This window comes from Orbicella faveolata, unplaced genomic scaffold (genome assembly GCF_042242905.1).
Source record: "Orbicella faveolata isolate gen_17 unplaced genomic scaffold, um_ofav_v1 contig_1, whole genome shotgun sequence".
Taxonomy (NCBI): Eukaryota; Metazoa; Cnidaria; class Anthozoa; order Scleractinia; family Merulinidae; genus Orbicella; species Orbicella faveolata.
The window spans coordinates 24,780,001-24,794,737 of record NW_028301536.1 but is presented as its reverse complement, the minus strand read 5'-3'; the positions used below and the strand labels follow the sequence as shown (position 1 = coordinate 24,794,737).

General features: G+C 38.8%; 2 protein-coding genes and 1 non-coding gene across 3 annotated transcripts; 2 read left to right on the top strand and 1 right to left on the bottom strand.

Annotated features, from left to right (window-relative positions):
* The first annotated feature begins 3,933 nt into the window (after positions 1 to 3,933).
* LOC149118496 (histamine H2 receptor-like) lies at positions 3,934 to 5,847 on the top strand. Its single transcript, XM_089296899.1, has one exon. The coding sequence runs from the start codon at positions 4,107 to 4,109 to the stop codon at positions 4,986 to 4,988; it is 882 nt and encodes a 293-aa protein (XP_089153025.1). The 5' UTR covers positions 3,934 to 4,106; the 3' UTR covers positions 4,989 to 5,847.
* Positions 5,848 to 8,498: 2,651 nt separating this feature from the next.
* On the top strand, positions 8,499 to 10,380 carry LOC110066442 (octopamine receptor beta-2R-like). The gene has a single exon (XM_089296906.1). The coding sequence runs from the start codon at positions 9,108 to 9,110 to the stop codon at positions 9,966 to 9,968; it is 861 nt and encodes a 286-aa protein (XP_089153032.1). The 5' UTR covers positions 8,499 to 9,107; the 3' UTR covers positions 9,969 to 10,380.
* Positions 10,381 to 13,839: 3,459 nt separating this feature from the next.
* Trnas-uga (transfer RNA serine (anticodon UGA)) lies at positions 13,840 to 13,921 on the bottom strand. Its single transcript has one exon. It is a non-coding gene; the product is annotated as a tRNA-Ser (tRNA).
* Between the last annotated feature and the right edge of the window lie 816 nt (positions 13,922 to 14,737).

The window sequence follows — 14,737 nt, the reverse complement described above, 5'->3', positions numbered from 1 at the left end:
GATTGACATCTCTCGCTTCGTTAGCCAATCAAATTATTTGAACAATTCTGACAAGGATTGTGACTGGCTTATTTTAGCGTTCTTTATCAGAGAACAGAGCACGGCTGACGCCACTTTTACTCCTTTGGAAAATAAAGTTTGGTTTGAAAATTCAGCCGAATGCGTGGGGAAATTATTGGATTCTTTATCATAAAACAAATAAAGAAGCCTCGACTGTGCTCTGTTCTGTTGTAAAGTACGTAGGAAGCGGTAGAGCACTCAAGAAGTGGGGAAAAACACTCGACTTCGTCTCGTGTTTTCCCGTACTCTTCTTCCGTGCTCTACCGCTTCCTGCGTGCTTTACAACAGAACAGAGCACAGTCGAGGCTTCTTTATTTGTTAAATAATTACAACTTGTTGTAATTAATTGGATACCTGTAATAGGCAAATTTCGACATATTGAAATTCTAACTTGGAACGAGGCTTAGCGGAATAAAACAAAAGGCATCAATTATTCATCCCTCAATCTCGACGAGATTTTTTGTTTGTCTTTTTTTATTCCCCAAAGCCTCGGAGCCATGTTAGAATTTAAATACCGTAAATCCTCGAATTAGCGCCCGGGCGCTTATTTCAATTTAGGAGAAGATGGGGCACGCTTATTCGAGGGGGGCGCTTTTTTATTTTTTTCCAAATCGTGGCCTGACATGATCATTTTTTTAATACACTATCTGCGTGTAAACAATAGCATAAATACTTCTTACTAACTGAGTTCGCGGGCCGTACTTTAAGTGACGGACCGAGTTTTTTCCCTATCGATTTATGGAACAAATCGAAGGGGAAAATCGAGGTTACGTAACTTACAGTACGGACCAAGAAAACAAGTGACAAGTCGATGTTAGTTCTGTGTTGCAAATTGTAAGCTTTTAAAGGTAGTATTTTGTATTTGTAACGTTATATATGCTATGTAGTAATTCTTTTAAAAAATATATATATTACTATTGTAACTAATGTTAGTGATGTAAATCATGTTAGCATTGTAGGTAACGTCAGTATTGCAAAGTACATGGATCTTCCGATGAAAAAAAAGAAAAAAAGAAAAAAAGAAAAAGAAAACGAGGTTAGTAACATATTCATTAGATCTCTACCGTGTGTCTGACGGGTTCGGGAACGACTTCTACTCACGCGGAGTGGCTTCAAATTTCTGACGCACCTCAAAAGCAAAACGAGTCAATTTGAAATCGTTGATAAGTGACTCTTACGTCGTTAGCAGGTTTTAATATACAATTTCAGAAATAAAAGAGTTTTAAACTTTTACTTGCTAAAAAAGTTGAGTAAACTTGGCGATAAATCACGAAACATTTTGGAAACAATAACGGCTTTAAATTTTAGCGGGCTGTACAGTAGAATACGGACCGCTAAATTGACCAATCACAGCGCGCGTACTAACTGAGATATATAATAAAGCTGGTTATCGACACAAAAAGTTGATCCTAAAGTTTAAATCGCGGCACCGTTAGTACTAGAAACTCAACGTGTTCACAAACTGAAACAATGTACAAATCCAATACTACACGAGAAAACGATACATCCTTTGTTGTCTCATTTCTCGTCCACAAAAGGGGGTGAGGGGAGGGGGGCGTTTATTCGAGGGGGGCGTTTATTCGAGGGGGAGCGCTAATTCGAGGATTAATTTTGCGGTATATCAAAATTGGCCAATTGGATACCTTGAACGTTGGCATGTGAATTAGACGTACTTTCCAAATTTTTCCAACATCTTTTGAAACTTATGGAAAGTGCAACTCACTTTTTCGCTCAAAAGAAGTTTTCGAAAGACGTTTTTCTAGTTTCGAAATTTCTTATTGATACGATTCATAAGTAACTGGAACTCGTGTCGTACAATTTAGGGAGTAATCACACTCTTAATTTCAAATCTGCTCAGCGCTGCGCACTCGTCCGATTTTGAAATTATTCGCCCGATTACTCCCTGGATTGTACTCCACTTGGTTCAATTACTTAGCTCTTATTAACCGAGCAGGAGGTCTGTATGGAAGAATCTTGAGCGAGGTCGTGAGTACAGACCGAACGCAGTGAGGTCTGTACACACGACCGAGGTCATACAGACCGACTTAGCTCGACTCCCATACAGACCGACTTAGCTCAGTTAATAAGATGTTTATTATATGGTAAAGAAGAAAACTTTAATTTTTTTTTTAATGTAACTGGTTTGCTGACATTTTGCTTGCGAACGGCGATGAGCTTAACTTAAACCTGGCGAAATTTGTCGTCCTCTTTACTTTTTTTTTTGTCATCAAGCTTTTGGCACTTCCATAAATGATTGAGAAGAAACTAAAAGAAAATGGTGAAAATTTTTGTATTTTAGTTTGCTACTTTTTCAGCGCAAAATGAAACCGGTCTAGATGGGAAAAACTAGACCGCGGTCAATATATCGATTTCAGCCGATCAAGTTCGTAAATTCGGTAGTTCCCAGTCGTTGTGAGACACAGCCATATAATAATATTACTTATTAAAGCCTATTGATGGGGTAAAATTATTGCTTGAGGATTGTTGTTTCCATAAGCGAGTGCAATTTGAAATAATTTTCAAATATCACGAGTAGTGTAAATCCTTAATTGCTCAGAATTTCATACGATTACTCATATATCATTGCTTTGTGTAAATTAACTGCACTGGCCTTCACGGGACTACTCATCCTAATAAGCATCTTCCGAGAAAAAGCCATCGCCACCCGCAAAGTTGTGCCGTTCCCTATAAAAAAGTGGAATTGAAAAGAGTGACCCTGCTAATGGCACAAAAAGACAATTTTGCAACCCTTCTAAAAAACGTTTCGATGGCATCTCGTGACATCATTATCAAGTTAAAGATAAAAGAAACGTAACTTTTAATTTGTTTACATATGTACAGGTGGAGTGTGAGTAGTTTCAGGCGTGAGTTAAACTAATAATAGATCGCAATGAAAATTAGGCCTTTATTTATCACTCGTGCTAATCACATGATATGAGAAAATACTATTGGCGAGTCTTCTTGGCTCTTGACTGTTTTTCCAGATGGACTCTCTTATTAGTAGAAAAACAAGAGATATATAGCAGTATAAAGAAAAATAAAACTATTTAAAAATATAAAATTAAGCACATAACTTTATTTACCATTGGTCAGTGTCATGTGATAAAACTAATCAATCAATAATGACCCACAGTTATAGCACAATGAATGAAAACAATAACTGAAAGAACTTTCGCTCAGACAGGTTCTCGAAACGTCATTCATCAACAACAGTTCTTTTGAGAGCTACCGTCATCCGGAAGATTACACTATACGAATTATCATAGCTTGATCATGATTCTTAGTCGCAATTATTTTATATATTTCATTACTTGACGAAGTTGAAGTATTTCCGCACCTCAAACGAAGTCCAAAATTTAGCCTAATATTATGCAACCTTTTCTTTAGAACGACACATTGCGAAGCATTTTATACGAACCTAATCTTTCGGGAAGTAATGAACAGCGACCGTGACCTAATCGAAGACCAGGGAATATTGAAAACGTGCTTAAAACCATTAAGCACTCTTAAATCGATTTCAGTTTTCCAGCCGGGGACAAAAAAGCTTCCTAACTACAAATGAACAATGCCGAAATATGGAACCGAAAATAGCCTATTATCGTTACAAACGAATAATCGTTCAGAATGATGTATATAGTCATCATAGCGCGGTACCAAACGAGCAGAACTTGAAAGTGTGCCACATCCGTTTGGTGTTTTTAAAATTTGAGCTTACCGAACTGACTCTTAAAATAACTACTTTGTGGTTTGTTTAGATCGATGCGTAAAAAGAGCCTTAATTTATTACTGACGCGTGCAGGTGCTAACACTTGATGTTTAGCGATAAAATTATATCGTTATTGAATACTGATTGGCGAGATTCGAGTTCCCATTTTAAAATCTACGATAATCGGCACGATTAAAACAACCACCTCGTTTGAAGCCAACAAGATAGAACCGACATCGTTTTCCTCTAATCGAGGAAGTGTCTTTAGAGTATTTCAATATTTGCGGGATTGTTGTCACTAAAGGAAGTCAGCATGTAAATTACGCCACTCTTGGAACATATGATGGCTGACGAAGGTTGCCATGAACTTCCAACAGCAAAGTGGAACGTACTCTTAACAACCGTCCTGGGCCTGCTTATTTCTTTTTTCGCGTGTACTACAAACGTGTTAATAGCCATAGCAGTATACAAGAAAACGGCTCTACGCTCTTTTACAAATTATTTTCTTGCTTCTCTGGCTGTCTGTGACTTCTTTGTCGGGATCGTTGCTCTGCCGCTCTGGATCACACGATCACTCTTAGCGGTCGCCGACGAGGAACATCCTCTGAGCATTGCTGTGGACTGCGTTTACGTTTTTTGCGTTGGTACATCAACATATAATTTGTGTACTGTCAGCTTAGAAAGATATGTTGGAGTGATGTTTCCTTTACGATACAGCGCCATTGTCACCCTAAGACGTTTTCGATGCGCAGTTGTGTCTGTTTGGGTCCTGTCAAGTTGCATCGCTTGCCTGCGTTTGGTAATCCATGAAGATACTTACTGGATCATAGTTGTTTCTGCAGTGTTTTTTATCCCGGGTGTAATTATTTCTTACTGCTATGTTTGCATTTTTAAAGAAGCATCTCGTCAGTCCAGAGCCATCGGCCAGCAAAGCGATTCAGCTTTAGCAAGTCAAGTGCACAATAAAAAGGCCTCCATAACCATTGCTATTGTCATTGGCGTATTTTATTTAACGGCCTTACCAACCCTGGCCTTTGCCATCAATGAAGTTGTATCTCAAGACGGCGCTTCCTGTCAGGAGAAGAAAACACTTGAATCTTGGGGAACTTGGGCACTTTTCTTAGCTTACTCAAACTCAGCCATTAATCCGTGGATTTACGCTGCCAGGAAAAGAGAATTTAGAGAGGCTTTAAAAGTGTTAATTTTTTGGAAGCACGAGTAACTTATCTGATTTTTGTAACAGGTAAATGACTGAAAAGTGAATGGGATATGCAGAACGAGCAAATACAAGTTAGATGTTAGAGTAGGTATGTTATAGCATTGTTATGAATATATTTGCTCTATCGTCTTCTTCGCAGATAGCGTTTCTCTTTTGTAGTAAAATGCAATCGAATATAAAAACAGTCCTTTTCATGGGCAATTTCCCAAATTGTTTCAAAATACAGAGCCAAGTTGCAGCTAGGGACAAATTGCAATATATGGCGATGATCTCAAATTAAAACGTTTCAGTATTTGATCATTTAATGCTGGAGAAGCCTGAGAACTCTCCCTTTTGACAGTTTAATGGCGAAATATTTACCTTAGCATATCAAATAGACCACAAAATGTGAAATTACTATGGCTATGAAAGCTACAGTATACGGACTAGACTTAAGATAGCTATTAGATCTGCCATAGAATAGGAATTCGAAAGAAAAAACAAAAGTTTCCTTGAAATTGTTTGGTTTGTTTACCGAATAACGAAAATTAGCATTTATAAATGAACGATTGAAAACTACCAGTAGCAGCTGTAAAAATAATCCAGGCAGAACAATTATCCTTACTAATGAATGGCTGTCCCTTTTCAGAAGTGTAAGTTGGTCCCCAAGTAGCAGGCAGAAAATTTGTTTTCAAGGAATATATCAGGCAGAAATATTTTATATCACATCCTTTTTTTTTCTTAACTTATGTAGAAACATGTGCGATTAAGATAGATCGCACCTTGCATCCACTTAGGACCGACGAAAATTTGGAAAAGCGAGGTAGAAAATGATAGCTGTATTATTTGTGTTTCATTGGTATAGCTAATTATAGAACCTTGGCGACAGATAATTTTCCTTAATTGCAAGGCAACTCAAGCAAGAAGTCTAATGGCTGCAATGATTTGGTAGACCTGTCAAAAACCGCCAGGTTATTTAAAGGGTCGTTTCGTGCTCAAGGTCGCCTTACTTTGTGGTCAGTCCATTTCTTCCACCCCTTCTGCTCTCTACCCCCAAAAGACAGCTTTCTAGAATGCTTCATTGTAAATAAAAATTCGTGACTACTAGATACCAGGGATTTTTCTGTTTAGCTACAGTTGTATATATGTATGTTCGTTGTGAGTTGAGTAAAAATAATTGGCCATTACCATAAATTATTACATTGGTTTTCCCTGCAAAATCAATATTGGAAGCAAAACAAAGTGATTTCAAGACCAAATACAATTATTGCTAAGTACGGAACATCTCACTTTCTACTATAACAGCGCTAGTGTCTGCTTCTGGCTGAGCAGGTCCGTGGAAGCGGTCATGAATTTGAATAAACTTAATACCCTTGCGGTCGTAGAATACAAAATTAATTTGTCATTAAAAACGCAATTTTCTATTTTCAAGATATCGTGTTCTAAATTCAACCATATAAACGGTTCAATTTTTATAGTTGACATAACAACTGCAATAGATTAAACACTTATTACACACATACTGAGTGGCTTTCAAGTTTCCCTGTCTTTCGATCAGTAAAAGCTGCAATTCACATGTATACGAAAATTTTGTAGCTTAGTTGAGACTTTCAATTCTCCATTGTAGCCGGATTAAGAACCGGTCATTTTCCTGGGACAGAATGAGTAATGATTAGCGTTGACTTCTTGTGACTACATTGGGTCGGAAGTGAATCAACACTGATCCCAGTTTGAAAATGTCAACAAATATGGCGTTTTCTTTTCATAAAAGAACCACTGAATTGATGCGAAAACGTTAAGTGGCTTTCAGAAGACATGTGTCTGAAAAATGATAACAACAGTATTTCAGCAATAATGTGAATGGCTAAACGTAATTTAATTCCCAATCCATACCTTTTGTAAGTTTTAAACAGTCTAGCTGACGAAGATAAATACAATAAAAAAATTACGCCAAAATATGGGCGAAAGGAAGAAAGAGTTATATTGTTCAGGTGGTAAATAATTACCTATCGGCCATATCTCAGGACCAAGCAAATAGACGGATTCGGCTTACGTGTTTACATCCTTGTTAACATCCAATTCAGAACATGTGATGATTTATTTGAGAGGTTACAATTATGCAATTTGTCAGGCCGCTCACACGCAACTGATTGCACGAATTGTACCCTCCCAGATCAATCATCACATGCATGATCTGAATTGGGTGGCGACAAAAATATAAACACGTTAGCCGATGTGAATATGCCATGTTTTTTTGTTTTTTTGTTTTTTGTTTTTACCGAAAACTTCTGGTTTTTAGTCCTTTAAGACATCGTTCATCAGAGATATTAATAGTTTAGAATTTCGAGGCTTGTTTCGTTTGAGCTTGTTTAAATGTAGTTGTTGATATTAATAAATGACATAATGTAATAAGATAATTTTGCTTGGCAGTTCACGTCTGTTTCTAATGAGTGGTGAAACACAGTTAAAGTTTTACTTTAAGGTGATGAAAGGTTTGAGCCTGTCTGTTTCCTAATAGCTGCGGTGAAGTACTCTTCAAACAATATAATAATCGAGACGTAAGGGTCAATGCAAAGCGTTGGGAGTGTTGAGTTTTTTTACCCAGCAAACAGAGCTCAGCGAAAGCAGCACCCATATGAATTATGTAGATGTTGTATTTAAGTGTGAGGAACGAGATACATATACACCCTATACACACGTTATTTCAATTACAGTTAGAAATTAATACAATCCGCCAGACACGGATGATTCGTCCGTCTAGCATAATTTCGGCCATTGACCTCGTTGCCTCGTTTGTATGTCAGACCTCCAATAACTCCGGGCAAAAACTGTGATAACAGGCATTTTTTTCGAGTATATCATTTCTTCTGATAGTTTTTTGCAAAAGAGAGACATGTTATTCACGACCGCTCTTGTTTGTTTCTGTTTTTGTTTTTGTTTGTTTGTTTGTTTGTTTGTTTTTGTTTTGTTTTTTTCACGCTAAAAATTCCAGAGATTTACTTTAGTTTGATTTAAATCATTGCTAACACCTCAGGACCAATTTGTCACGACATGACAGCCATTTTTCTTGGACAATTCTGTACAAGGGGGAAAGGCGCAATGAGGTTAACCTTATGTGAGGCACCAACGTGTGAGACAAGGCCACACCACAACACCGGGAACTCCGCGCCCTATTCTTTGCGATAAGCGTGTGGGTTCTTTCACGTCTCCTGTTAACCATGTAACACTGAAGATGCGAGAGACGGGGCCTGCGATTTATAGTCTTTATCCGAGAAGACTTGAACGCCTAACCGTTTACAGATATAACTACAAAGGTAGCACATTCTCCTCAGTTATTTTAAGACCCTGTGTGTTGGTCCGGTCTGGAGCTCGAACCCTCGCCGTCCCTCGGCCTCCCGCACAACAGACTGGCGCTCTACTAACTAAATTAACCAGTCGGTGGTTAACCGCCTAACTAAGGGACTAATTAAGGACGGCTTTCATTACCCAGAAAGCTTTTTTTAGTGTCTGCTTAACAAGAAAAGGTCACTTCAGTAATTTTTTTAATACTGGCAGGATTAAGATTAGTAGGATAAGCCATGACATGCATCACGCCGCACTCTATGGCTTTGCTACTTGTTGTTGAAGGCAGTCTCCCAAGACATGTACAAAAACGTTTCTTTAACAACATCAATGGTCAATTTGTACTTATGTTAATGTACCTGTACTAAAACTGCTAAAAAAGTTCTTATGCATATATAATGTACTTGACTGAAAAAAGATAAGAAAAATGCAAATGAAAAATGACAGAATATATGTTCATGTCCTCCAGGACACAAAAAGTTACTATTTTTCAATAGTGAAGGTTGCCAATATCTCTCACTGTAGAACATGCAAATCATGAGAATAATCTCCGTCATTTCAGCATTGTAATGGTTGTTTGCCTCAAGTATTGATAGGAAATTACGTTTGTATTGCTTTATAAGAGCTAATACATCTGTCAACAGATGATAACAAACAAAGCGATGACAGAATTGCTCTCGAGTGGAGGTCAATTCCGATGCCTACGCCCGTGTGATCTATATACGATACAATTTAACTCTGTGTTGGGTAAAACCTGCTTCAGTTTGATATTTGTAGTACAATAATTAAGAACCATTTAAGATGCATTGGTACTGGATTCTCGGGTGGATTCCATCAACCCTAGCCATCTTGGGAAATGGTTTCGTGATTTATCTTATATGTACAAGGCGGAGACTGAAAACTAATCCAAACCGCTTCGTGTTGTCACTGACATTGGCCGATTTTGGCGTTGGAGCTTGTTTTTTCCCCGCGCATTTCATATGCAATTTACAACAGTCAAACTGCAATCGCGGAATCGCAGATGACATTGCAGTACTGATGATCTATTCCTCGACTACCAGTCTTTGCGCAATGACCGTCGACCGCTATTTAGCCATCGTAAGGCCACTCACCTACACAACCTTGATGACAAGAAAGCGGGCTGAGTGTTTGATAGCATTCTCGTGGTTTGTGCCCTTCGTCACGTATTTCGTTCCTGCGTTCTGCACGAGTCTCCATGGATGCAGCATAGACTTCAACATTACCGTTGTCATCTGGACATCCATGTTTGAATTCATTCCCTGTGTCTTGTTACTGCTCCTCACTGTGAAAATCATAAGAACGGCAAGGAAACATTGTCGACACTTTGCGAAGTTGGATTCTCAACTGCGTTACAACGCACCATATCACAAAGGTCACAGAACAGTCTCGTCAGCGCGGGTTATCGCAACAGTGGTGGCCATTTTCATTGCCTGTTATGCGCTCGAGGTGTACAGCTCTTTATGTTACTTTACCAAGGTGTGCGAAGCTACAGATGATCTCGTCAGAGTAGTGTATTTCCTTGTTGTAACAAACTCTGCAGCGAACCCGATCGCGTATGCCTTGTTTAAACGTGACATCAAAAAAGAGATAAGGAATACATTTCGCCACAAGGGAAAGTCGATTGATGTGCCAAGGGTTTGAATATCGTAAAGTTTGAATATTGCTGAGTAATTTTGACGGCAGCGTTTTAGTTTTTGATCAGATAACAGAGCACCTTTTACGCTGTACGTGACGTAATGCTATCTCCGCTGAACAGTCAATACTAATACAATGTGTATTTATCTTGCGACTCAAGGACACTATTACGTAGTAATGAATTCCAAAGGACTCAAGCAGACTGACAATGATTGGTGTTAATGTACTCATGTTTGATAGCGCTAATTGAATTTCAAAATTATAATGGACTAATTTTCTTTTCAGATTTTATCTCGCCGCTGGTGATAAGAGGTTTTATATTATTTTCACTGGCGATCCTCATTAGTAGGTTAGACGTATATTATCTCTAACCCCAGTTGACCCAAAAGCAACTGATACTCCTGCAAAAAAAAAACAATGTATCGGAGAACACAATTTTACTGCACTGTAGCGGACGTTCCTGGTATGACGCTCCGAGCGTTTCATCTCTTCTCATACTCAGAAAGGTTTCACTACAAAAGATAATGAACATTGAATTGCACATAGCAAAAAAAATAAATAAATAAACAAACAAACACGCAACTGCTGATTAATCGACCGTCGGTAAATTTAACGCTTGGTATGTCAAGCATGTGCGGCCCCATGCCCCAATGGGGGCAATAAGAGCTGATGATGATGTCAAGCGTGTATAAAATGCACTGACGTCAGGGGATTCTTTTACGATGATCTAAAGAGCTGAGACATTCCAGCTTTGTTCCTGGGAGTTGCGAGTATGCATACTCAGCTTCATGGGTACGCCCAAGTACTCAGCCTCGTGGGTGAGGCTGAGTGCACCCTTTTACGTTGCTGGTCTTTAGCGCACTGGAAATACCTACGCGGGTGGGTAGTCGCCAAGAGAGCTCCGTCAAATTCCTTCCGTGATTCTCGCCTCAATCGCTGGGGGCCGGGCGTGTTAACCGCCTTACGTCGAACCGGAATTTTCAGGTTTGCCGTTTTTCGTCGAACTCCCGGCATCGTTACTTGGTCAGGCGCTTTTTCTTATTTGCATCTCATAAATTAAAAAGAATAAAGCGTATTTGCTAGACGGCCTGCTCTCTAAGCACTGAATTAATCTTCCGTTAATTCATTCCACACCTCATCCTATAATAAAACAGCCAATAACTCACGACCAATAAGGAAGTGAATACCACTGACTTAGATTCCACCTGATAAAAACAACTTTATGTCTATTTTATAATTTGTAGTTCCACAATCAGTCTTGATCAGTTGGACGAGGAGCTCAAATTTATATTAATTTACTTTAATATCAAAAAACAAAAACACTCACCCCAAAAACGTATCCTCCACTTACAGTCAAGAGTTAATCCTGACCCGAATTCAGTAAAATTCCAGCTAGAAATCGCCACTGCTTCCAACAGTCACAACCAAGATGTTAAAGAAAGATGGCGGATGGCAAAATGACTTTTTTTGTCACGTGACTAATTTCCAGTGCTCTTCGGTTCGATTACTTTGAAAAAAAATGAAAAGTTTTATAGTCATTCAAAGCGCGTAAGTCTCAAAGGGATTCTATTGTCTCGGCTATTGTTTAGCTAAACAAAGAAAGGAATGCATAATAAATGTATGGGGTAATACTTAAATCTAGCCAACAGCGGAACCATAAGAAACCATGAGCAATACCGGAATAAACCTAGCTTATTGTCACATTTTTCGGTTGCCTATGTTTATTTCAGTTGAATGTATTCCGTATCGTCGCTTATCGTAGGTCTATAAAGTTGGGGATTGCAGAGCGGAACTGAATTAAAAACAACAGCTGAAAACAACGAGGAAAATGGGTTACGTATTCCGTCGTCATGTTCCTCTAAAACATCCCCACATCATATTCCTAAACATATCCCGCCGACAAATTGGTACAAATAATGCGGGTAGAGAACATGTAACATATTTCATCCGCCATCATCGGTTTTCGTGCTGCAAACAAAGGTAACTGACTTACAACACTTTCGTGTCGTTTTACAATTTCACCTTTCATTCTCCAAGTTGGAAATTTCCCTCCAAAAGGAATACCTCGATAGGTGTTTATTCACTGCCTCCAACTGCTGTAGTAATACAAGACTGATCGGGCTGCTATCTGCTACGAAGGACAATAAGCACTTAATGACTGTTCCCAAGGGAAACAGTGAGTTTTGTTTCCCCGAGGCCCTCAATGTTTCCCGAGGCGAAGCCGCGTGGCCAGTCATTAAGTGTTTTGTTTACTTCCCAACACAAAAGTATAAAAAAAACTGCGAAGAAATCGTTTGCCTGACGCCGGCTGGCTCACAAATTTGCAGCGGTTTCAAGGAGTACGACCTGGTCACGTGCGAGTCGAAAGTGCAAGTTGTTGTTTCCCTAGGGAGTTAGTGAGGTTTTTTCACCCTAGAGAGTTAGTGAGTTTTGACCCACGACACGTGATACGTTCTCCTCCAATCGGAGAACGTATTTGAGTTGGGAGGTATAACAACATGCTTTCCACTGACAAGGATAATCAACACATATTTAGTTATAGACAAAATTTGCCACCTTTTAAAACTATCCGTGTCAGTCTAAAAACATACAACCGCCACAAGGGGTGATGTAGCAGCTCTCGTAACGTCTCACACGAATGGCTTGCTACCCTTTGAGAGAACAATAGAACAAACTGAACAGAAACAATGCCCCTAGCCCTAAAACAATAACAGCTGCTAACAATGAAGAATGAAAAGAACTACAAGCTTACAAGAGCTGCTACACTTCTGGCCACAAGCATGGAACGTTTCCCTTGAGAGAAGACGTCACCCAAGTGAGAAACAAGCATGTTATTCAACTACTTTCACCTTGTAGGAATCCCTCGGGCTACGCCCTCGGTAAATAGAAATAACTTTATACTACCATGTAACCTATGCCATAGACCCTTTTTATAGATGAATTCTTTAATTAAAATATGCCTGACTAATCTCTTTTTGAGTTAACAATTCAAAATTTAAATTGGCAGCCATTAATGAACAGGGTCTATGACACGCCGGGGTGGGCAATGGACCATTTTCGTGTTCTCGGTATTGGACTGGAACTAGCTTGCAATTGAGGCTAATGCAGCGCGCTTTTAAAATGCAAATTATTTATCTCTTTTTAATGATATTCCCCCGCATGAGCCTCCATTGCAAGCTAGTTCCAGTCCAATACCGAGAATATACGAAAATGGCCAATTTGACTCCTATTCCCAACGAGGCACCCCGTATTAATCTGCAAAGACAGGAAAGCTACTTAAGTTTATTTATAACCTATACCTGTACTGCAGAATAAAAACAGAAAAAAAACTTATCTAGACAGAAATGAAACAAATATGGCATCTGAGAGAGAATAATAGGTCAAAACGTACTATCAGTGATATCTAATTGAAGGAGCAAAAATTAAAGAAGAGCGCGAATAACGCAAAAGAGAACTACTATGAAACACGGAGGAGAAGCGTGCTGAAAAAGACCGATAGGACGGAAGAAGCTATGGATAACATATCGGAAGAGTTACGGTGGGAAACACTTGACGTTTTATTTAAGATAGAAAGCATAGCCAAAACGTAAAACAAATTCTCTCGAAATGCCAACGAATTTATTTGCGTTTAATTCTTATACTCCTGGGAAAGACCTCACAGAGAAGCTATGACTTTCTCTAACTGACTTCCACCTTTCTGGTCAGTGACAGAGTGTAGTATAATTTTACCGTCAAAGTTTTCTTCGAACTGTTAATGCCGATATTTGGGAGAAAAAAACATCTGGCATCCGTTACTGTTTCTTATAGTATTTACTCGATTCCACGTACATAGTAAAGATTATAACTTTCGAAAAAATTTGCGAAAAAAAGGAGATGACGCTGCGAGCAGGATTCGAACCTGCGTGAGGAGACCCCATTGGATTTCAAGTCCAACGCCTTAACCACTCGGCCATCGCAGCTTACGACACTAATAGTGGCTAGGAAAACAATAGTTTCAGGCACTACATTGCAAAGTTTTGCGAGGTATAGAAGATTCAGATTAAAACTGAGTTAGTTTTGCGCATATATCAGTGATAGGACGCACTTTCACCATCCAGAAATTTAAGATGATGTATCAACTAGTACAAAACATGAGCACGATAGCCCTAAAGCACAAGACATTTACCCCTTACATTTATCGCCTTAATGCACATTTCAAAGGCGTTTAAACTGCTTAACAACCGTTGCTATGTTATCAAGTATTTAACTGTAACATGTCCAAATTTGAAGCAAATCAAGGTATAGTTTCATATTCTTATTGATTTCCCAGTTCGATCCCCAATTTTTTTCCTCTGTTTTATTTGGTACAAGCTGTTAGCCAAAAGATATATTAATTACAATAGGTTAATCAACTGCTGTTTAATTGTTGTAGTGAATGTCATAGCAATTTGAGTTTGGAATTACGGAGACTGGTTCGAGTCCGGTGACGTCATTGTAAAGATGATAAGAGCCATGCTGGAGGCTGTTGTCAATAAAGAGTATAAAACCAAAATAATTTTCTGAATCACTTGCAATTTTGTTAACAAAAGAGTAGAAGACTGTCCAGAGGTTTGAACAAGATCTTTCTTTTTCTTGAACAGGATTTCTCTCAGGGCGTGATCTTTCCTTCAGCTTCCTGAGAAGTCTTTGCAAGCTCTGTACCGTAAAAAAATGGTTCCGTCCCATTTAAATTCCCAGAACACTTTGAATTATTATTTGAGCACTTTTCTAGTTTGATATTAACGACAACCTTACGG

Excerpts from the sequence above, each read along its gene's own strand:
- LOC149118496 (XM_089296899.1), top strand. The coding sequence starts at position 4,107 with ATGATGGCTGACGAAGGTTGCCATGAACTTCCAACAGCAAAGTGGAAC.
- LOC110066442 (XM_089296906.1), top strand. The coding sequence starts at position 9,108 with ATGCATTGGTACTGGATTCTCGGGTGGATTCCATCAACCCTAGCCATC.